General features: G+C 38.9%; 1 protein-coding gene across 6 annotated transcripts; it reads right to left on the bottom strand.

Annotated features, from left to right (window-relative positions):
• Positions 1,002-24,438, bottom strand: FBXO38 (F-box protein 38). 6 transcript variants are annotated; one of them, XM_021410459.1, is made up of 22 exons: positions 24,304-24,438; positions 21,527-21,668; positions 20,519-20,652; positions 19,244-19,407; positions 18,642-18,807; positions 18,142-18,279; positions 17,718-17,855; positions 17,475-17,568; positions 16,968-17,098; positions 16,476-16,646; positions 15,446-15,588; positions 14,623-14,845; positions 13,759-13,878; positions 13,139-13,330; positions 10,625-11,344; positions 7,507-7,607; positions 6,684-6,786; positions 5,475-5,641; positions 4,237-4,382; positions 3,300-3,403; positions 2,958-3,071; positions 1,002-1,636 (listed from the first exon to the last, which is right to left on the bottom strand). In XM_021410459.1, the coding sequence occupies exons 2-22, from the start codon at positions 21,652-21,654 to the stop codon at positions 1,458-1,460; spliced, it is 3,576 nt and encodes a 1,191-aa protein (XP_021266134.1). In that variant the 5' UTR covers positions 21,655-21,668; positions 24,304-24,438; the 3' UTR covers positions 1,002-1,457. The 6 variants fall into 6 exon arrangements, 3 of the variants coding, with proteins under 3 accessions (XP_021266134.1, XP_021266135.1, XP_021266136.1); XM_021410460.1 differs by having other exon boundaries at positions 13,154-13,330; XM_021410461.1 differs by lacking the exon at positions 24,304-24,438 and having other exon boundaries at positions 19,244-19,331; positions 21,527-21,663.

Genomic DNA, 24,963 nt, shown 5'->3' with positions numbered 1-24,963 from the left:
TAGCTTGGAAAAAAGCATAAGCAATACATCAGGCCACAGCTGACCACATGGTACACCTAAAGGTGCATTTGCGCAGTTGTAGCTGTGTATGCACGCAGACATCGTGTCACAGAATGCTGACCTTGAACAAGTCTTCTGCTTCCACAGGAACTTCAGTAATAGCACACAGGCCAGACAGTTTAATACTTGTGCATTTTGATATGTGATTGCTGTGGGGACGCAGTTACTCATGGACAGAAAGGTAATCAATTTTAATTTGAAATTAATTCTAGAGTTTTCCTACACTATGACTATCATTTAAAAACAACAAAAAAGCAGTATCTGCCCATGCAGGGAAGAACTGAGATTCCTATGTATGTTACTTCCAGCTTGCTATTGCTGACATATGCCGAAACACATCCAATCTCTATCAAAAGGACTTCAGCAGGGTGTACAGAGAGCAACACCCATACACAGGACTCGTAGCCAATTCTGGACATATGCACAAAACATCTGTGAGTATTGTGGGAAGGAGAGGTATTTTCTAACTACAATCAAAACAACTATTCAGGCACAAAGCACAGCAGAATGTACTGACCGTATGGAAAATCTGCATTCAGGAGTGAGCATGAATCAGCCTGAAAGCTCACTGAGTCAGATGCCTCGCGTGTTTTCCATAGTTGTAGCCCTGTCAATAATTACGTACATCTTTTCCTGCCTGTCTTAAAGAAAACTCTCATTTCAGCTGCTAATGTGCACAGATTTACGTGAGAGAATGAAACCAACAGATGACCAACTTATTTTGCACATCACAAGAGTCAAACACTAATAAAATGAAATCTAGTGGTACAAAATGTATAGAGTTTATCTTGTACAACACTAAATGTCTTTTTTCCAAAATGTTTGATATGAACTCTAGAAACTACCACAGATCACCAGCTTTGCTACTTTCTTCAGCTTTTGGCCTTCTTTGCAACAGAAGTTTTCTTTCCCCTTCGAAAAATGCACGCCAGACACAAAGATTGTGCTCAACAGGTTTACTCAGACTGGACTCTTAAATGCTCAAGAAAAAGGCACAGATTAAAAGAGACTCTGATGACTCTTTTGAACACAGCAAATGGGATTTTGTTTATAAGAAAAAAAAAACTGCAATGAATTGTATGGGCTGAAAAATTCAAATATTCTTCCCTGTTCCTAATTATTGGCCTTCATTAAAATGGAATTTAAATTAAAGTGTATAAACATATGAAATAAAGTCTCAGTATTAGGAAGTTTTTTCTTTTGTTTTGCCTATGTACAAACCTTAGTATACAATTTTTACTTTTCATTATACATTTACTACATACTCTTTCCAACCGGAGTAAGAGCAACTGCAAAGTATGTGTTTCAAAAAACTGCTTTGCATTCGGAAAGAATCCACCTGCTTCCTTGGGGGGCAGCGCCAACGTGAACTGAGGAAGAGATGACAGAGGATCCACTCAGATGTAATCATCCTCGACGGGCTCACCGTTGACATCGCAGTAATGTATGAAGATAGCCACCACACGCTGGAATACGCCCCTTTTCATCTGGCGCAGTTCAGAGATCTCTTCTCCTATGGTTTCCATACAGATGTCTGCAGACAACTGTCCTTTCCTCCGGGGTGCATAAATAGTAGCTGTGGAAAGCGTAAGAATAAAAACTGTAACCCTTCCTGTAAAGGAATTCACAGATATATTCTACCTTTGCCCCCCCTCATTTAAACTTTTCAATAGCTCTAATCCTCATTTAATATACACTAAGTCCTGTGTCTGTGGGGGAAGGGAACCTGAAAGCATAACAAAGCCTTCCTCCTGAGACTTATCTGACACGCTTTCAGGTTACCTGTTTCATCAATCACCTAAACGTTGTATAAACAAGAGTAATTGAGGATGAAGCAACTGTCTTTTCTATGGCTTTAACACTCTGTTTACGCTAACTACACCTTTTAAACAAATATATATCCTTTTTTTCATGTTTCAGACTAAATACTGAACTACAATCACAGAGTTTATGAATCGGTTTAAAAAAATTAGAGAAATGTACAGCCAAGACAGACTTGTTACTCATCCTCTTGAGCTTTGTCCCTTTGAAATGGAGCTAGATACTTACATCTGAAACCATGGCAGTTAAGAATACCTCTAATGAAGGAGATTCCAGGATTTTCCCAGTTACGTGGCAAAAGAACATATTTATCCTTGCTACCAAGCAAGCTTCTTATTTCAAGCCCTACGAACTGTCCACTGTAATATTTTTACAAGACAAGCTCCTAAACACAAAGAAGCCCATTTATCCTAAACTCTAACCCACATCTTCTCTGTTGCAGAGTTTTCAAGTCAAGCTCTTTCCTCATTTCTCCCAGTGCTCTGGGAATCTTACTCCTCTCTCTGCTGGACTTTCTTCAGCCTACCTTCACATTTCACAAAAGCAAGCCAGATGCATTACTGCAGCTGAGCTCTGACTACTAAAGCCAGCAAACTCCAGAGAACTTGAATTTCTGGACTACACATCACAACATTAGTTTTGTGTGCATTTAAGTGTGCTCACTACAGCTAAAATATCATCCTTCTTTGTTTTGCTACTTGTTCAAACTCTGAAACACCATTGCACACTACTTATTTTGCTAAGACTACCTGCATACTGATTCTGCCAACTGAGCACTGTTAAGTGTTAAGTTAATTCTTCTGGATATTACACACTCATCACACTTTCAGGCTAAGCAATACTGCTTTTCTGATTTGTCACTATTAGGGGTCTCCAGCTGTTCAGTACACTCTTGCAGTACTACACTCTGACAGTCCCCCATCTTGAACAGCTCTCAACACTGTTACAAGTGGTTATTTATAGTCTACAAAAATAGTATAAGAATTAGAAAACCAAAAAATAAAGGAACACACTGTCAGATTTGGACTAAGCAACAAATTAAAGTTCTCTGAGGGTTTCAACAGAAGACTACTCACTTCTCTCATCGTCCTCAAAGTCATATCTGGCATAGCTGTTCGGCTCTGCCGTCCTCAGTGATCTCAACCATGGGAAGTCAGTAATCATGGAGTAAGGAGCACCATCCACAATGCCTAGGAGACAGACAGGATGAGGATACAAGGGAGAAGGCAGCACACCTGTAGCATCAACACTCTTGATCAAGAAGAATCTTCTCACATAAGTTCCTCCACTCTGTGCTAAAGGCCCTCCACTTCCCTCACAAGAATGATTATTCGTGTCTCTTACAACGTGATGCAATCAAAGTTACTTATCTTAGCAAGAGAAAGAGCATCAACTTTCAGGTCTCTACAGACACACACCTTCTAGAGTGTAAATATCTCGTCCCCAAGGGTACTTAGTGTATTTCTTCAGGTCTTCTTCCGTTCGTGTTGCTTCAGGGAAGAACTCATATTTAATAAGCTCTCTAGAGAGATGGATGAAAAGATTACAGCCAGTATTGCTTGGAAATGTGAAGGGATGAGGAAGAAGAACCAAATGGGAAATCTTACTACATAACCTTTACTTTAATGAGCCTGAATCCATAGAAATGCTCCTCTAAGTCGTTCACACAAAGACAGTATGCAGTTCCTTCACTTTTGAGTAACCACAGAGAATATGTCTTGTTCAGATCAGGAAATGAGTTAAGGTAACTTTTACACACAGCTTCTATCTGCAAGGAACAATCCAACATAGCTACATCTAAACAAACCTTCAAAATTACATTTGTTCTTTTAATCATTTTAGTGACAAACCTGAACAACAGAAACACAGATTTAAAGTATGTGGATAAAAGACATTGTGTACAATTCCCTGCTGCTGGGAATTTCTGCTCTTCAGTAATGAAGTGAAATTGACTGTACTTCATCTTCTCCAGAAATTACTATTACTTCTTGAAGCAAATCAGTCTTTTCTCCCTTCTGAAAGAAGACATTTGTTTTCCCATTCCTCAATCACCCTGACTCCTTTAACGTTAAATTACATTACAACTGTATGGAATAGAGCTGGAGAATTCTACAGTATTTTCCATATGACCAGTTTTATTTAATCCAAGTTTTTTGTTGGATGTATCTTGACACTGAAACTATATAATTGCACAGTGCAGAATTCAAACTTCCCTAGCCAACAAACTAGGGTGGTTTTTTTGTTTGTTTGTTTTTTTAAATGTTGCAACAGAATACTACAAGTCTACAGCTAACTGTAGCTTTGAATCAGGATTGAATATATTTTCCATATAGCTACTGAAGGGGAAGTACTCACTGGTTAATATTTGCTATCGTGTCCATCCAGCTCCGAATCCGCACCTTGTTGCGGACATTAGGTGGGTTACTGAATTCATGAATTATGCAAATATGGTAGGGATAAGGGCCACTAAATATCTTTTGCTCAAGAGTCAATGTGTCAACCTGTGAAAGAAGGCAAACAAAGACTTGTAACCAGGAAACAAAGGAATGCAATTTTAGAGTCAAAAGCAGACATCTATAAAATCTCCCACATTCTGGCGGAAAATTAAATGAAAAGAAATTTCAACAGGATACATAATGAAATACATGCGTAAAACTTTCCTAGCACAGCTTTGCCAGTAACAAGTTTCTAAGGAATTTGGTTGGAAATGGTATTTTCTGATGTGTTTCTCAACTCCAATGTATATGAATACCTTACAAAACTATGTAACAGTCTGAACTGCTTTCACTTGCTCAGAATTGTCTCTGGCCTCATTGTTTTCAATAGTATTACTACTGTCCTTTAGATCTAAGATTCAAAGAAAGCTGGCTTTGATATCAAATCATCCTTCCCTTACTGGTCAGGAAAATTGACCCAGAAACTTGCATTACTTTGCACGAGAGAAGCAGCATCACAGTATCATACAGAACATTCTAGTTTGCAAGTAAAAAAATATTCTGGATTCTAAACCAAGCTCTCTTATTTGCTCGTCAAAATAACCACAACAAATTACTAATGTCAGTGCTTACTTCTCCTACAAGTAATCTGAGGCAGAAAAGGATGGCTGCCAGTACCACAACTTTATTCTAACACAGTTCAGCACCAACAGAGATGCAGCTCTTAGCTTTATAGCAGTATTCAAAACAGTAATTGCTATGACTCAGCCTAACAGGACATCAGTAAAACGTTTCAGATATCTATACCTATGTCATGGTTCTGCTTATATGTAACTACAAGCTGTGTTAGTAGCATCTAGGTTCTTAAAGTTACCTTTAGTTATTCAGTTGGGAATTAATTCAATGCATCATGATTTTTTTAATATCTTGTAATGCAATGACTATTGGAGATATTAACATTAAGTCTTAAAATTCAGTATCATCCAAGATCCAGAATCTGCAATAAAAGCCTTGATGGGACACAGTTTTAATAAACAAGTTATTGTAACATTCACATTTCTTTTATTAACTGAAGAACAAATGAAGCCAAGAGAAGTGAAAGAATACAGGTAAAGAACTTCAGCTCTGTTTGTGATTAAAGGGAAATTGGTTGTATACCTGCTGCATTGGACGAAGATAAATGATACGGTTTCTTTCTGGTGGCATCCTGAGAATCTGATCTAGGACCTGATCCATGTTTAACTTCTTGCACTGGGCATAGTCAAACCGATTCACAACTGGTGCGTTTTCTACTTTTAAGTGTTTCAATACCCGGCACCTTGTAGCTATAAACAAGCAAATAAAATTATTAAAAGAATCAAAAGAAAACAAGAAATAAATGACCGAAAAGGCTTTCTCCTTTCAGAGATTTTCAAAGCAGACTGTTTCAAAAGAAGGCAAACAAATAATGTAAGTAACAGTTACTGACGAAATTTGGATATCTGGCAACTTAAGTATATTGCAGAAATACAGCATCTGTTGATTTCTCCCACTTTCTGATCAAACTTTAAATTTGTTAAGAGTCCTTCTAAAAAAGGCCATGTCAAATTTAATCTAATAATACCCTTCCCTCCTCCTTTGTTTCTTTTTAAAAAGTCCCCTGAAACTTTCTGTGTATCCCCACAATTGAAATCCAGTGACTGAAAAATCAGATCCAGTAGAGAGTATTGCAAGGGAAAAGAAAGCTATTTCCTTTCTAGTAATCATGCTCTCGTCACATACTCAAAATCCAGTTAAAAGCTAATGTAAGTTTTGAGAAGTATTCTGGGATAAATGAAGAAATAATTTCTTCCTTCTCTGTTAAACAAAGATACTTCATTTCAGAAGAAAAGATGTTGCCAGTGTTGATGTCAGAGGAAGCAATGAAGGACACAATCCTTCACTACAGGACTAGTCATACAACCTGGAATGTGAATCTAATACATCTTAAGTGCCATAATTTAAAATAGATTTTTATCATGTCAAGAAGGAAGATATTATCATGTCAGCTAACTTATCTGTGGAAGCGGGAAGCAATGAGAGAAACAACAAGGTGCTCTAAAACTCATTTCATCAGCTTCCAATTGTTGTGTTATCTCTCTTCAACAAACATCTCCATCTTCGTAACTGTCACAGAATTTCAACTGTTGATTTTCTGATATCAATCTTTATTAAATCTGTTACAATTTGTACGGAAAAGGACATTCAAATTGAGAAGCAGTAACTCTAACTATCAGTTTGATTTGTAGCAAAGCTGCTACTAAACAGAAAACAAGGAGTGGATTAACTTCCTGCAGAAACTTCTAATGATCCTAGATGGAGGAGACAGGCAGAGCATTAGCTACACACCATGTATGAACATCATTTTGGGGCAGTCTTTCAGTACCAAATCTGTTATTCCACAATTGGTCAAAGTGATTCCAACAAGGTTTTTGGATTTCAAAGTCAGTACCTGGTGAAAACAAACAAACAAATCCATAACAGGGTAAGAACAAATGAAATCAGATCAAACCAAACAAGCTGCTACTGCCAATACACAAAGATACCGATGGGATACTAATCAATATGCTACAACTTGGGCTCACAGGCATTCGAGATGACTAAGCACCTAATGGCAAGCAGAAAAAAAGACTTCCTGCTGATCAGTAACATCACAAAATGCAGAAGAATAATTTCACAGGACCAAAAAAAAAAAAGAGTCTCATGAGAAAACACAATTTCTATCAGAAAATCCATCATCTATCAGTTATTTACACACTAAGAAAACCCCCAGCTTGCAACATTACAACTGAGCTGGTATCTGTAGAGGTAATTACATATACCATGTTTCTTTTAACAGCAGTAGCCTATGCTGTCATTTGAAAAATAAAATGCCAAAGAACAAAACTTCCCCTTGCACATCAAGGACAGTATGGAAAGGCAGGACTTTATGCAGCACTGTAGCTGTGAGCATATGACAAGCTTCAATTTTAGCTTTAGCATTTACTTTGCTCTTCTCAAGCCGGCCTGAGTACCACTGCACCCAAGACAGAATTTTCCTATATATAGACAGGACTGCAGAGAACAACAACCTCTGGCCCTAAGAGGAGGACAAGCCTATGTTACTGTACTGTGTATCTCTATCAGCATCCCCAGCTGATAAACTTGTAGCAGGTGAGGAAAAACATCTTACTTGAACATGATCATCCTCAATAACTGGGTCACTTGTGCTTGTGGATTTGTCAGCAGTCCTTTTCCGTTTCGTGGTTTGCCGTGGCTTTGGCTTGGTCACCTCTGAAAAAAGAGAACCAGAACAAGTTTTCCTCTGTTTACATTTCAAGAGAACAACAGAGGCATTTCCTAGGTGAAAATATCCAGTAAGAACACATACTTTTTTAAATACAGCTAGATCAAAATACCTGTCTGTCCTGAAAATAACTACATATCTTTTCCTTGCACCAAAACACTTCCAGTACTTGAAGGGAGTGTATAATAAGGAGATGGAACGACTGTTTACATGGGTTGATAGTGATAGGACAAGGGGGAATGGTTTTAAACTGAGACAGGGGAGGTTTAGGTTAGATATTAGGAGGAAGTTTTTCACACAGAGGGTGGTGACACACTGGAACAGGTTGCCCAGGGAGATTGTGGATGCCCCGTCCCTCGAAGCATTCAAGGCCAGGCTGGACATAGCTCTGGGCAGCCTGGTCTAGTGGTTGGCAACCCTGCATTCAGCAGGGGGGTTGAAACTCAATGATCTTTGAGGTCTGTTTCGACCCATGCCATCCTATGATTCTATGAAACACACTTTCAAGTTTGTTGCACAGAATCATTCGTGTAGAATAACCTGGGGAGTGGGACAGGGAGGTGCGCCATTGAAAACACAGGAACGCTGAACCTACTGGTCCAAAACCAGGGATGACAAGCCAAGAAAAGAACAGAAGATGGTTTGTTAGGTTACGCTTGGCTCTCTGCAGCAAAGAGAATGCTCTTAACAAATCCAAGAACCAAAATACCTTTACTGTTTTAAATAGTAGAAATAACCCCAAACTATTTGAAAGTCTGTTCTTTATAACTGTCATTGAGTTTTTCCTGACATGGCAAACAATGTCCAGGTATAAAATACTTTGAAGTCCCCAAACTGCTTCTTTCTCTATTCAAATGCATCAATTATATCAAATTCCTTCTTGATTTAAAAGATAAAGCTTGGAAAAGAAATGATAATAGGTGACCACCCTTATTTCCTACATCAAGAGAAAAAAAGAAAACATGCCCTAGAATTAATTTTTTGTGATCAACAGATCAAAAGTATCAATTATTTTATTAAAGTGAAGCATCCTTTAACCTTTTTTTTGTAAAACAGATGGCATGTTTACAAAGATTCATAATCAAGATAAATGTGCAAAGTATTAGACATGAAATACGAACTACTCTACATTACTATTCACAGAAAGAGATAATTTTTAATGTATGTAACATCATCAACTTCCAGTACATGTGAACTATTAATTACAAGTGACATCCAGTGGGCTTATGTGCTGCAGAATTCAGCCTAATCCTTCAGGGGATCCAGAGGCTGAAAGATCTGATGTTAAGCAGTTTATGAATGAATGATCATGAAGAACGAACGACCATGTTTTGGTTGGGGGGTTGCTTGATTTGCTTTTGTTGTTACTTTCTAACAGTTCCCCGAGTATTTACAGATAAGAAGTATTTCACTATCTACAACATAGGAAAAGCTCTCCAATTTTGCATCAAATTGCTCAAGCTACAGCCCATGGCCTTACAGAAGGTTCGACACAACATTTTTGAACTCATGAAAACTTGCTTCATTACAAATGAGAACTAATACATGTCAAAATGAAAAGATTTATTGCAGGAAAAGTTGTGGGTTGCATTTTTACTGAGGTAAAAATCACAATTACGCACCATCTTTCAGACAGCAGTCATTACTGGTGATTTCACTGTCTTTAATGTTCAACTAAAAAAAGAAAACTTCCTACTATCAAATATAGGTTTGTTACAGAATCTGAAAAACAGTTTCATTTATGCCAGAATAGTAGAAAGCAGTGATCTTTAAGGCACATTTCTAGGTTATTTATGGAAAAACAATTCAACTCTATAACAAAATAATACTAAGATCTGACTGACTTGTGAGGATAGAGAAGAAATATTTCCTTTTAATTTCTGTAGATAGATATACAGTCATAAGGGAGCAAGGTAGAAAAATATTAAATGTAATAAAAAGATCACTTTTTTAATCTGAGATGCATTCAGCCATGGAACAATTTCCTACGTGATTTAGGTTTTGTTAACACTTGGGAACACTACGATAAACTGCAAAGTCATAAGGACTTACTGTGTTTGAATTATTCTGTGTTAGCAGAGATATGAATCTGCCACCAATCCTTTCTGCCTCCACCACATACATGCATACAGTTCTGGAACCAGCATGCTTCATTTCTCAATTTGTTTTTATTGCCAAGTATTCTCAGCAAAGAATGCTGGGTATATGAGGTAATTACAAATATGCTGTGCCAAACTAGGACGAATATTTTGGCAAGCAAGTATATTCAGAAGAAACAGCAAGTTCAACTCTTGCATTTATTCTTCTTTCCCAACATTTCCAACTTCATTTCAGTCCCTTGGGATTTTTTTTTGTTGGTTTGTTTTTATTTTTGTTGTTGTTGTTGTTTCATTCATATGCTTTACATTATGTGAAATGTGAACTAATTTAATAAAAAGACAGTTTTCAACATGTTTGATCATCATGCCTTATACACTTGGAAATGAAGTCCAATATGCAGGTGCACAAGCTTGTGCAGTATTACATCTCAATCATAATCATGGCTTCTGTTATTGCTTGATAAAGTATCAGTTATTTACTTTTGCCCTCTTTCTGAGATCTGAGCATACCTGCTGTCTCCTTCCTTTTAAAGGGAGAATTTCAATGTGGGAGCCAGTCTTATGTTTGAATGAATGACAGCCTTCACAGGAAAAGAGATGCTCTCAAATAAGTTGCATTTGGTTTTCAAATGACTAAATCAAACACTTTTGTAGGTATGGATAGCATAGAGAAATATTTGCATGGAGAAAAAAAGTCAGTGGCATTCTTTGAAGAGATACTTGTTATTTTACCTAGCTATGACAGTGAAGTCAGATGTTCTGAACCTCTGAAAACCACTTAAAGTTATTATTCACTATGTTTCATGCTTAACTTCAGTATTACCTGTGGGTGTTGCTCTTGTTCAACACTTTCTCATGGCAGCACAGTAGCTTACTCAGAAATGAACATTGCATATAGGCCATACCTGACTCTGACACCAGAGGTACATGTGACAGCTTGCTTCTAGCTCTCGTCAGTGGCCGGCGAGGATATTCTTCTTTATACTGCATCTCACAGCTTCTCTGCTGTGAGCTCACGCTCTCCTCCCCACTGGCAGGCCCACAGGCACTCCCACTAGTCCTCTCACCACTTGCCTCTCGGGGAGACCCACAGTTCGGCAGAGTCCTAAGTGCAAAATCTGACCCAGTGCTGTTCCGTCCATTCCTGCAGGCACCACTCGTGGATGGGCATTCCCCATCACAACACCCACTAGTCCTCCGCTGTGTGTCCTGTGGCTTGTAGCAGGAACACCTGGAACAAACAGAGGTCTCTTCAGTCTCTCTCTCACTGGAACCTTCACTTTTACAAGGTGAGCAGACACACTGCCTGGATTCATCTGCAGCTGTTAGACTGTTGCCAGCACAGTGGCTACTAGCTGTTTGTGCACAGTCAGGGCTAGGAGAAATAGCACTGCAGGAGCTGGATGTTCCTGTCGATCCTGTTGCATTACCACAACTCGGGTAAGAATCTTTGCCTTTGCTCCTTTCAGGCATGTCACTTGCTGCTTTCATGTCTGCTTTAATCTGCTCACTTGTTACTTGACAACCTTTCTCACAGCTGCTTTCCTCCATATGGAACTGCTTTGCCTGGCCCGCTTGGCTGGCACTGCATCTCTTCCGCAGGGGTGTCTTGCCTTTACCGCTCACTGTAAGTTAAATATGAGAAAACAATGAGACAACCAAATACACAGTTCAAATAAATAGTGAGTGCTATGCTGTTAGACTTCTTAAAACAGAACACAGCCTAGAGAACAATAACAAATCCTGTCAGGACCATTCTGCTATTCACAACTCCTTCTAATGGTATGTGAATTAACAGTAATTCTAGCAGTTCAGTTTCTATGAAGTCTTTCAGCTATTTTTGTAGTGATGTGCTGGTGTGCTTGTCAGTAAATATGATATGTATTTGCCAGAAAGGCTAATATTTTGACAAATTAACTAACGAGTTAGTCAAAAAGGCATAACCACAAAAATATGAAAAGAACACGGTGATAATAGGTTTCTCTTTTCTTAAATATGAGGAATAAATTGAGGAATTCAATAATAATGTAGATGGGACAAAAGTTTATGTTTTCAACAGCTATCCTTAGGTCCCCTCCTGAGGATAAAACAAGGTGTTGCTAGGTACTAGATGTTTCAGTCTAAAGATGAACAAACACAGTGAACACATATACAGCATATATATAGTGAACATACATAGCATACAAATCACAAGGAGAACCTAAAAGTCTACTAACTTATTCTTCTCGGCTAATTACACTAAACTAAGCCCCCCCAAAACATTATTGGCTCTACAAAAGCTCAAGCAAATTGTCTCTAAATTCATCTTGTCTTTACTACTGGTTATTTCAACTCCCCAGACAGAATCAACATCTACATTGTAACTATGGCACTCAACAGCCTCATGGAAATGTGCTAAAATGACAAGAGAGATTATGTGTAGGGAGTATGCTGGTTACAAGAAGGTACTTGTTTCATTGCAGCTCTGATTCTTCCTAGGCTTTGCAGAAATGAAATCAGTATCAGACCAGTACATTTCTCAGTCTTTCACAATACAGGACTTTTATGCTAATTGCTTAGCTAAACACTCACCAAGACTTAATACCACACGCACTTCAACTGTCAATTACTTATAATTTGACTTTGACTTCCTCCTTTCTTGCGTACAAATGAAACCACTTCACTTAGAATAAAAACTACAGGAAATAGTAAGTAATCTGTGCTGCTGGAAAGGCAGTGTGTCACATGGCATCAGTCACAGGATTCAGAATTACTGCCACAGCTGTGCATATTACAGCTGTAAACTCTGCAAGACAGGGAATGCCCTTTTCTGCATCTCTCTACTGTTGCCATACTACCACAAATTTCTTGGCCTCTGACTCCTAATAATACATATGCTAATAATGAATGTATATATACACACACAGTAATCATGAGTACTGTTCAGAAGTGGTGAAGACAGAGTACTCAGCATCACCGTGAGAATTCTAAAGTTCTCATCAAAGTGAAGTTGATCTGGAAGCATCCCCTCCAGGACAATTCCACAGGTCCTATATGAGCCAAAAGATAGCTACAACTGTCACTTTTTTTTTTGTGTGTGTGTTTTTAATACCAGCAGCAATGCTTTGGCAGGTGAATCATAAATACAAAAGAACTGCACATTTGGTTTCACAGACATGATAAATTATGCACACTTGCAAATAAAGAGTGGCATGTTTCTGCTTGCAGAGCAGTGCAGCATCGTTGCTTCTGATCTGTCTCTGTACAGCAACTACATGATTAGAGCTCAGAGAGATGTCCTTGTATCTCCATTCTTTATTTATAATAAAGAAGAAAAGAGGAGGAGGCAAACAAACAGGCATGCATTTTACAAAGCTGTAAACCTGACTGAAAGACAGAAGCTTAAGAACAAATTTTGCATAACATTGTCCAGCCCTCACCCAGCTGTTCCACACCTGAAGGTTCTCTAGTTTCCACTGGATCTCTGGTTTTCTCTTCTCCATCTGAGTAATTCTGTGCAATGCTGTTAGTGATGCAGGCTCTTGTTCCCATGTTTTCTTCCTCATCCTCACTGTCTGAATCATGTACAGTAATAGGCGCTGCTTTTACAACAGGTTGAATGCCACTTGGTCCTAAAAATAGTAAAACCACAACAGTTCACATAAAAATAAGAAAAGAATGGATTAAAAGGCTGAAGAACATTTAGAACTCCTCGAAAAAGTTACAAGAGATGAATTTAGTTCAATTTAGCCACCTTATTCAACTTAGCCACTCATTTTGTGGCTCCATCATTAAAAGAAGCACAAATTATCAACCTTGAGTACAAACGTATATTATTAGTTACCTAATAACACAGGCAGAAGAAAATTGGAAATTGTAATACAGACTTTAAATTAGATTGAATTTCTTCACAGCAGTAAGCTGTACTAGCAACATAATTTCAAATGCACCAGACATTTCAGCTGAAAAAAAATAAATTCAAAAACAAACTTACACTGAAGAACTTAAGACCTTGAGAAGGAGATACCAAAAGTTTGTTTCTTTTCAAAAGCAAAGTTACCTGCTTGCTCTTCATCGACCTCCATAGGAACGACAGCCTGGCTGTGAACAGGGACGTCACTGTGGCTCTGTCCAGCAGCCATCCCTTCTTCTGGTGCCACCTCCTCCATCTCATTTAGTGCTGAAAAGATCGAGACAGGATTAAAAGAAGGAAACAAAAGTAACAAAACCCACGCAGAGGAATTCAATCAGCACCTAGAGAGTCAGTCACAAAGAAATAAGTAACAGTTGCCTTGATTCCTCCACAGAGTCTCAGCATAGCACACTGAAGTCCTGTAAAGACCTGTTCTACTTGAAGACTCTACAGCTCCTAGCAACTTGTTCTACGTTTTGCAGCTAAAGCTCTAGTCTTTTTTTGAGGTTTTGGGGTTTATTTCTTCCAAATTTTCCACTCTTCAAAAGTCTTCTTCCATTGAAGTAGCATAATCAGAGTAGCATAATCAGAATTTACATAATTCATTCACTGAAATGACATCTGTCTTGACTGGTAAAGCTTAAAAATATACTATCTGACACTGTCACACACTCCCAAGCCCTGACCAGAGAAGCCTGGAAAACACCTCACACTTCCACAGATGAGTATCACACTGAAGTTTTACACTGCTAACATTTGTACCGCCTCAAGACGTTGGTTATTAATGTCCCTGCATCAGCTACTAGATGCACCAGAGAGATGGCTTTTATCATAGAGGTATCAGAGACATGCAGACAGCATTAAGAAAAGGTTAAAAAATTAAAGTTACGTACCAGGAACCGTAAGAGTAACAAGTTTTCAACATATACTAGTATCTTCTCTATGACTCTAGGTAAATGACAATACAAGCATACTGGCTTCCCAGTAAGGTTCACAAAGATCAGAGATTACCCTCAGCTGCAATCTGCTGCCCTTCAGCTTGCCCATCTTGCCGCAGCTCATTCTCCTCATTTTGGTCATTTGGATGTTGATGATTGTTGTGGTGGATGTTGGGATTGTTGTTATTTTGGTGATTATTGTTGTTGTCGTTGTCATTGTTAGAGTTCTGATTGCTGACAAGGGCAGATGAAACACCAATTCCTGTGCCTGCACTTAAACCCACACGAGCACAACCCTAAAAGCAAAGAACAACTCTTAAGATTTGACAGCACTGACAGATTACCTCCTTAATGCACCCTAATGCCAAGAGGAAAAGCATTTTGTCAGTATACAACAGAGAGACCAATACCCACATGAAGAACTAGGAAATTTCTCCTAGTATTTCCTTATGCTAATGTCTATCTTAAGTTTGGGAATCCAGAAAACTTTCATCGCTCTATTAATACCCCTAATGAAAGGAAACTCCATAAATAATACAATCTTAACTTACTGAAATATATGTCATATGCTATTAGATGATCTTACATCAATACAAAGAGCAGGTAATATAGTCTTCCTGGAACACAATAGCCTCAAGAGAGAACTAATGATCAAGGATGATGTTTTCTGGTCACGCGTTCATACAGTATCATAAACGTCACTGTTTTCTCTGCAAAAGAAGCATCACTCTCTCTAACAAATCATGATAATAGCAACTGCAAATCTAAGCAATTTCTTCACCAAACTATTCTATTTAATTACTAAAACTTTTAGAAGCATGCGTAACTGCTAGCGTTCACTGAATTTCAAATGAGCAGGCAAAAATAAACAGCAAATTAATTCCCTGAATACACACCTTAGGAGGTTCACGGAACATCTGATCCAGAGAAATAAATTCCAAGCTTGGCAATAACTCGATGAACTGACTGAACGAATCGAGCTTTATTGCGTGGCATCGCACCAATGTGAGGTCAACCAATCGGGTCCATCTTGAATGATCTGCAGAAGAGACAAGATCTATTTCCTTAAGAACTCCTATCTCATTTATTTTTCATTATATTCTTTCCAGATTTTAGAGTAGGCAGCTTTGGTATCCCCATTTTGATTGTTACCAGCATCTTTCTGGTTCCAAACCATGCATCATCTATCGTACTTACGACAAAATAGAATAAGCAGTAGTATGAGGATAAAAAAATCTGTTTTAATATCACTCTTTATGGGGTTTTCATGTTGTACCAACCCTTGAATTGTAAAGAAGAGCAAAATGTTAATTCTGTGGATGTTTAAATTAGTTACATTGTATTATCCTGCGTACAGCTTCTGCGAGTAATGTCACAAGTCATTTTATTATCTTATGGTTACTATCCAAAGATTGCACAAAATAAATCTGTATTTTCAGATCTACTTCATAACATGTCAGTATCCATATTGAAAAGAACCCCAATCTGTTTCTCACTGTCTCCCTAGTACTTTTACCAGCTGAAGTACACATAAAATCCAGAGGGCCACAGTATTTAACTATCTTCCCACCACAAGAACTACAAGGATGTGCATTCAAGAAGGATTAAAATAAAAATATGCATTCTTAAAATACACATATCAAAAATAGAGCAATTGCCATTTTATATATTAACGTACTGTTTTCTTTCTTGTCTAGCAGTGCAAACACGATCGCGTTAGTACACGGAATTTCTATACAGAAAGTATGCATGTAGTCAATGAGATGTTAATACTTTTACATTTCTACACTTATTTTTTTCCATCTAATACCTATTTTGCTTTTTACTAAGAGGACTTTATGTTTTAAAAGTTAAGATTTAGCATGAATTGCTTGTAATGTGAGCTATTCACACAATATTCCTAAAATTTCAGAAAGTGTGCAATACCTGTGATCCAATTATTTGGGTTATGTAGATGTGGACAGTTGTAAATGACCAGATACTTGATGCAAGAAAAAACCTCATTTACAGCTTTCATACCAATATCTGTAATAATTCCTGGATTTTCAACCACATCAGCCAAGCCATACTTCACCAAATCCCCATTTGTCATTTTACCTATGGAAAAGACAGTAGAGATAGTGGTAAATTTCAGAAAACTGCCTTTCACAGCATGACTTTCTAATACCCTATTTCAGTCCAATTTGCAAAGTGGAGCAGACTATCACTTCAGTTCAATAAAGCTGAGACTTTCCTAACTTCACTTAGCTTTTCAAGAAGTGAAAAAAACAAACAAGCATTTTGCTGTATGAGATCAGCAGCCTCATTAAGGGTAAACTGAAATTCTTTATGATCACTCTTAGACATTGACTGAAAATACATCAACTCTTTAAATCCTTGTATTTGTCAAATAACGTATGTATATTAAAAATGTCATACACTGTAGTAAAAACTCATCAACATATCCTAGATGAAGAGTTTCAAACTGTGGAAATTCCAGTTCAGCCATCTTCAAAGCAGAAAAAACACCATCTTTGGTCAAGGAAGGCTGGATCCGCACTTCATGCAACCTGAATGCAATCAAGAATTGTCCATATTAAGAGGCATTCCCAAACAATTGTCACAAAAACTATTCAAGAAGATGCGCACTGGTAGCAGAAAGAAAATATTATCTCACCAATGGTAAGATTAAGAGAATATTTGTATCTTTATGACAGTATTTTGCAGTTACATAATAGCACCAGAGTAGCAAGACTAAACAGCACAGCACTTTCCTGACACAACATGATTCAGACGCAGAAAGAACTCCAGTTATTTTAGCCAAGGAATACAAGTACTTATTCCTTAAACTTTTGAAGGTTGCTCTGCTTCCTCATGTTCTTGAACTTTATTACTAAGACACTTATTTTGAAAAAAGAGGAAAAAGAAAGATCTGAAGGGTCATACCTTCTTGCAGCAGTTATGATGAGGTAGCCAAGATCCACTTCAAGTGCATTCTTGCAAGCTCCCAGAACTATAGTGTGCAAATTCCTAAAACCACCTGACAAAAAAACATTCTTTCATTTCATCACACAACCTGAAGTCTTATACATTTCTACCAGTGTTGACTTGACAAGAGAATTAACCAAATACATCTACATTTTTTTTTAATCTATTTATTTAATGTATAAGAGAAAATAAGTTTCATACCTGATCTCCAGCTATCTTCTACCACGTGCTGAATAAGTCCTCCAAGAAATGGAACACGAACCAGTTCTAGATGCTCCAAATTCCGGGCAGAAGCCAGGCCCGTCACTAGGGGAACATACTTCAGAGAATTTGTGGGTCCTACACAGAACAAACCAATATTGGTAAAAGGTTGCTCCCGTAACAAAATTTAACATATCATACTTAATAGTTCAAAGATGCTCACATATACTCATCTAGAACAGGAAGTCAACAGAACTACACAGCATCAAATAACGCAGAGGAGAGAGATACATTTCTATTCAACACCTTAAATAAAACAACTCCTCTCAGATTTCCATTTGCAGTTGGTAGTCATGCAGTTTTAACAAAATTAATAGGTTTGCTTTGTGCTAAAACATTCTCGCCACAGATGAATCCCTCTTACCTGCACAATTTCTCATGACAAAAGTGCGTAAGCTGATACAAAGGAAATCTTTAAAAGGCTGTGGTTTAGTGAGTCTCACCCACTTCAAATAAAGGTGCCTCAGCATTGGGATACAAGGAATCTCAGGGACATTCACTCCTAGTAATACATAAACAAAATAAAAGTTCGATTCATTTTAAAAAAAAATACATTTTAAAGTATAAACTCCAGGATAAATTTCTTCAGATTAATACCCTGGCTTTAAAAATGAAGCATTTTCTTTGCTACATGGCATGTGATAAAAGCCGTAAACATTTTTAACACAAGTCCTTCACCTCAGTTTGTGAATATAGTTTTGTAAGAATTTACCTTCCTGTTATTATACACATTGCAACAAACGTTTCAAAAAATTCCACAAAACCAAGTTTCCTCTCTTTTAAAAAAATGACAATCTCTCAGAGTTTCACAGACTTAAAATTCACCTGAGATTAAGGCAATACCCATCACCATTAAACACTTACCTACTAAGTGCAAAGTCTGAATTTTAGCTCCTATAGGAATTTTCAGCTTGTTCTCAGGAGGGATTGGAAAAGCACCATTACGATTACGAAACTTCCCTAAAATATGAACTTGTGGCATGTATGTCCAGATAGCTTCCACCAGCTCTAAATGAGAGGTCTCAACACCCTGGATAAAAAAAGAAGTAAAGTAAATGCTTAAGCAACAATATGCACAAGCAATAAATAAGCAGTAAGTTTAAGCAACAATATCCTATTAGGCATGTAAACTTCTCAGTAATGCACCATATATATTGCAGTGGGTGATTTTACTGGACATTTGCAACAAGACTTATCTTTTTAAAAAGCAAGAGGGATCACAGCTTAAATTCATGGCTGGATTTAACATCACCTGTGATTCCCACTGGTGCAACTAAACAAAGTACTTCCAAGCACTGTACACTGGCAAATATGGTCACAATTAAAAGCTACGTTGTACAGCCAGATCTGAGGATAAACTCAATAAACATGAATGCAAAATCCTGTAAGGCACATTTTTTTCTGTTTGGTTAACATGGATTATCTCAGCTGTTGAAGGAATCTCTCTCTTGAATCAAACCACTCACCAACAGATTTGGACAGGCCTGCAAAGCCTCTAGAACTCCAGGAATGCTGAAAGCTTCATGGCCACGAACTCTGCGTCTTTCAAGATACCTGGGATGAAGACCATAAAGTTGTTCAATGTCTGGCATCTTCCTCAGCAGCGTTAGGAAACTGGAATCAGTGAAACCTAAGATGACAACAACAGATTTGGTACTTGTGTAACAGCAGACACCTAGCTATAAAGGGAAAGCCAAACGTGTTGTCCTCTTTATATGGTAGTGTAAATTCTAATGTCGAAAGATGTACTCAGTGTAGCAATAGCTTGTCATCTGCTTCCAGATTATAGAAATTATGACCTACATGCTTCTGCCTTGAATTCTGCAGGCTTGCTATGTTTCCTTCAATGTATTTGCATAGCTACAGGGCTAACTATACTTTCTCCCATTTCAGATGATGGACATCTGCAGACAGGCTTTGTGCCTCTATCTTTTCTGGAATTCCGTTTATCAACTATATGGCTCAAAACCACCCAGCCAGATCAGCTGTCTGTATCTGTCACTACTCAGCACAGCTCACAACTCCCCAAAAAATGAAACAATTTTTTTAAAGCAAAGGATTATTTTATTCTAACGTAAGACAACATATAAGAAGGATTTTGAACCAGCAAATTATCTGTATTTACATCTGTCTTAGGTTGGGTGTAATCATGTACCTGATATTAGTACTAATAAATCTAACTGCAGATAGAGTCTCTAAGTTTTAGAATTCACTTATTTTAGCTCTCACCCCCAACAAACCTCAGCCGAAATCCTAGTGCTCACAGGTGTGACCTAGGCTGCCAAACTTATCTATTGATCTGAAGATGGCTTGACGTGTGACATCAAAACTTATTTATTCTTACATTGTAAAGTGGTGGCAGATGAGTTGCTCTCTCATTCCATTGTATTTTTTCCTGTCTGCATGCAAACAGACTCTTCTTGGATTAACCCTTGGTTTAATTCCCTTACAATAATCAGACAAACACAGATTGTATTTACAGACTGCTACAGAGAATCCCCATTTCTGCTACAGTAACATCCAATATACATATATATACACAAACACATAAATTTTCCAAGTCATGGACTTGAGGAAGCCATCCAAACCTTATAAGACAAAAAGTACTGAACGCCTAACTCCTTTTACTGCTTTTGAAAATTCACCCTCTACATGTCAGTATAAATAAACAGGACAGCATGCACAGCCAGTTTTGCTCAATACCACTTTAATGCCAGATCTTGAGTGAGTGAACTACTCACCAGTGGGCATGTATTCCCACCAACGGCCTGCACATAAATCCACAACCTTCACTACTCGCAGATAAAGAGTGACTGCTTCCTTCAGCTTCCGGGACAGGCATTCCATGCACATGATATCCTGCAAGGGAAGGTACCTTTGGGAGAGGAAAAAACACCCCTCTGATTTAGCAAATATGGATTCCTTCGACTTTTTCCAAAATAAAGAACATCCCAAGGATGGCTACATAAATTCATACATTTCTAATGTCTAATAACATTAATTCAAAGAGAATTTTCAGACAGTACTCTGTTAGAGTATGAAATTTGGCTACAGAGAAGGAAACACCAATTTTTGATGCTGAATACAGGATATTTAAAGTACAAATCTAGTATTAGTGCGGATGTGTATTAGTTCTCCAATGAACACTGTCAACCAGACAATAATTTTTTCCACAGTTTAATCAAAGGTATTTTCATTTTCTAGTACATACTATCATCCTGAATTTGCAAATATTTTGTGGCAGCTATTGTTTTTAAAGAACTTGTCACAAAAATACTATCTTTTCAATATAATTGGCAAAGGTGAACATCTCAGAGGATGACTGTGGTGCAGATGAGGTAATACACTCATCCAAGTTCCCCTCCGCATGCACTGTGAAGCAGATACGATTTCAAAAAAATCCTATCAGCTTTGTAACACCTGAGATACACTTCTGCACTGAAGTCAATATTTAAGCACGTTATCACATGCTTGTGAACAAAATTAAATCACTTTTTTGTTGTTGTTTCTTACTCGTTTACTATTCATGACATTCACAAGTTAACTTTCAAAGTGTCTAAACGAGTTCTGGAACTGAAAGACTGATCCCTCATCCTTTTTAATTCGTTTTTTATCCAACAGTTCACTCGTTGTACCTCAATATTTTCTGAATAGTTTACGACACAAGTATCAATGCAGCTAAGACTGGAAAACAAAACAGAAAGCAAGGTAATAATAAACAATAAACTGACTTCTGATACACTGCTCACCTAAAGATGTGGCAAAGCACTTCATGGGAGAGCTGGTTCATGTAATCTTTTGGCTCATCAGCTTTGGTAGACTCAGAGCCTTCTCTGTTCACTGAGCATGGTTTCACATTTTTCCGCCTGGGACCCATATTTGCAATGATTTCTGATGAAAGGAAATGTTCACGTTATGCAAATTCAGTGCAACTGAGAAAGAAAAGTACTGAGTAGAAGACAGAAAATCTTAAGCTTACTTTCTCAAAAGAAAGAAAAAGAAAACCTTAACAAAATCTGCCAATAAAAACAAACTGCAGTACAGTTGAATTAACTTAAAAAAAAGAAAAATTATTTCAGTAAGTCGTAGTTTGCTTGGTATATGAGTTCTCAGACATGACAGCCCAAATCTACAGCTCCTCACAGGCAGCAGAGGTGCAGGTGCTGAGCTCTGCTCACTGGTGACAGCCACAGGACCCGAGGGAACTGAATGGAGTGTCAGGGGAAGGTCAGGAGGGTATTAGGAAAAGGTTCTGCCCCCAGAGGGTGGTGGGCACAGAACAGACTCCCCAGGGCAGTGGTCACAGCACTGAGCTGACAGAGTTCAAGAAGTGTTTGGGCAATGCCCTCACAAATATAGCTTGATTTCTGGGGGATCCAGTGTGGAGCCAGGAGTTGCAGTCCATGATCCAGAAAGTCCCTTTGAGGAAATTGATGAAGTGGAAAATCGCCACAGATTTACTCTTAGATTATCTCTTTTGTGTGAATTAAAAATGCCAGGCTCCAAATTCCTGGAAAAAGGACTGTAAGAAGTGGCTGGCTCCTCTTAAAGGTTACAATGCTAAATAAAATATTCAGGTAGCTTAGTTAAAGATCAAAGTTGGGGAAAAACTGAAAGACCCTGCTTCAGCAGCAGTGTGCAGGACACCCCCTCCCAACTCCCTTTACTGAATTATGGTGTTTGTGCTTATACTGTCCAACAGCACAGACTGGCACAGAAAGACTAAAATAACAATAAAGTAAGTTTTATTTAAAAGCATTTATTCTAAGAAGTAACAAATACATAGCTGAAATAAATGTGAACTTCATATTAACAACAGAATAACTGAGTTAACATCTTGTACACACAAACGGCAGGAGAAATGTCTTTACCACTGCTATTTAGCTCAGGAACGCTTTCTGCTGAGTAGGGCAAAACAGCATTAACTCAGTAAACCTGTTTAGCAGGTTGAATAGCAAAATTCAGTGGATGAGGGAAAAGAAATTTAAAAAGATGGATTTTGGAAACTTTATCAGAGGTGTTTCTGTTACTGCGCTCACTGTGATTTAATACATCACAGCACTTGCGTTTCATTACATGCAAATTACTCTTCAGCAGATAAACAAAGTGCCTCCTGGAAATTAAAAGAAAAAGCCTGTGTTCTGGAACACAAAAGATTTATATGCTGGCACAAAATTTGAAATACTTACAGCTTCACTGTGACCTAATTACTGAAAGCATGTGCTTTCACACAGTTTTGTATGCACTTCTCATTAACAACTGTATGGTATCATAATTAATTTCATTTTCAATACTGACATTAAAGTAACATAATTGGCATCTTCTACTACTGAATAGCAAGTAACATATACCTATCCCTTTGGATTAGCTGGGGCTTCTTCAGCCAAAGCTGAAAACCCTAAGCATGCTGCCCATACGTATACCGCAGTTCTTTCTAGTGCACACTGGAAAAGTTCAGGACATTTGCAATATTGCACTGTAATGTTTTTCAACTTCAGAAAGCCTGAAGATGGCTTTAAACTACTTTTGAGTTTGGATTCTTACAAAAAGAAATATTACATGGATTCCAAGTGAATGTCACCTGATCACTCATTTTGTCCAGAGCCAGATACAATGTCAAAAAATCTAGACTAATACAAACGATTTGGGAGTAAAGCAGAGAAGTATTTCAAGTAAGAGAGTAAAAGACGATGGACTGTGATTTGAGGGAAAAGGAAGATATTAACAAACAGATCAGCATGAAAGGGAAAAGTCTAGAAAAATCCTGTAAGATTTTAAGGCAGCAAGCACATCTTTCTCTGAGATTGGGCTGGAGCTTCACTTGGCTCCTACCAATAAGAGGAAAAAGAGCCTGAGTCTCTTATGCTGCAGAGTGTTCTGCAAAATACATGCTACTCTTGGTACTACTTTGACATGTTAAAGATGCACATATCATTCTATGCTAGCAACTTGACTCAATTTTCAAAAATAATAATAATAATAATAAAATAATAATGAAGCCAAGGGAACGAGCTTGGGCCTTCCCAGCTCAGCTGCTGAGGGTCACTGTAAGCCTGAGCAGCTCCTCATTACCTCCTCAGTCAGCCGTCCCCTGAAATGACAAGGCCCACTGCGAGCAGAGCAGAGCAGAACGGCCCGGGCCTGCCGGGCCCCCGCAGCCGTGACCACTGCAGAGACACCGCGGAAGAGAGTTAAGCTAAGAGGGGTGCTCTCTCCGCAGGAGTGCAGCTTATTTTGTGCTGAGGTAAGCGGTTACGAAGGCAGACTCCCTCGCTGCTCTCCTCCCGCAGCCAACCCCAATGCCGCCGCTTCCCTGCCCCAGCGGGCACCCCACGCCCGCCCGGGTCCCTCCGCTTTCCTCAGGGCCTGTCACGCCGCAAGGGTCCCCACCGGCCCAGGCAACAGCAAAAGGGGACAGAGGCGCCGCGCCAGGCCCGGCCTAGCAAGGGGCCGCGCACCGGGAGGATGGCTGCAGCTGACGGGCCCCGCCATCCCTGCGCCCGGGACGCGGCCCGCCGCCCCTTACCTGCCCCTCAGCGCCGCCCTGTTATTGTGGCCGCGGGGGAGGGTTAGCCCCGGCAGGCGCTTCCTGCGCGATCCCTTCCGCCAGCGCCGCCGCGCTTCCGGCCCCGCTTCCGGTCTGGGCGGAGAGCGGCACGCCTCGTCCCGCCCCGCCGCCATCTTGGCGTGGCAGCGAGGAGGTGGGGCTTTGCCGCCATCTTGGATGCGGCCTCGCGTACGCCACCTTTCTTGTGTCGCGCGATGGGCGCCATATTGGTGGTGTCTGAGGAGCGGGCTGCTCCTACCTGCGCCCTGAGGTACAGGAACCTAAATTGTGTATTTCCAAGGAGATGGAACAAAGGAAAACCTGAAACATTCAGTGCAGAGAGCTGGCATGACAACAGCAAGCAAAAACGTGTAGTAGTGCATGTGAGGTGGTGTGGATTACAACAGCCCACGGGCCATACAGCACCAGTGCCTGTTGAGAGGAAAAGAATGTGATTTGTCAAAAATTATACATCAATCCACAGTTCTGCTTGAACTGAGAAGCGATACCGACCACACTATCTGCAGAGGCTGTAGCAGTACCCCAGAAGTACTGCTAGTTATCCTTGGAAAGTATTAGTGGAAGTTTGTGAGTCTGTATTTAGGTCAGCCTTTACTCAGTCTGTTCACATTGTTACCA

The sequence above is a fragment of the Numida meleagris genome, chromosome 12 (genome assembly GCF_002078875.1).
Source record: "Numida meleagris isolate 19003 breed g44 Domestic line chromosome 12, NumMel1.0, whole genome shotgun sequence".
NCBI classification, from domain to species: Eukaryota; Metazoa; Chordata; class Aves; order Galliformes; family Numididae; genus Numida; species Numida meleagris.
This window is presented reverse-complemented; position numbering and strand designations above follow the sequence as displayed.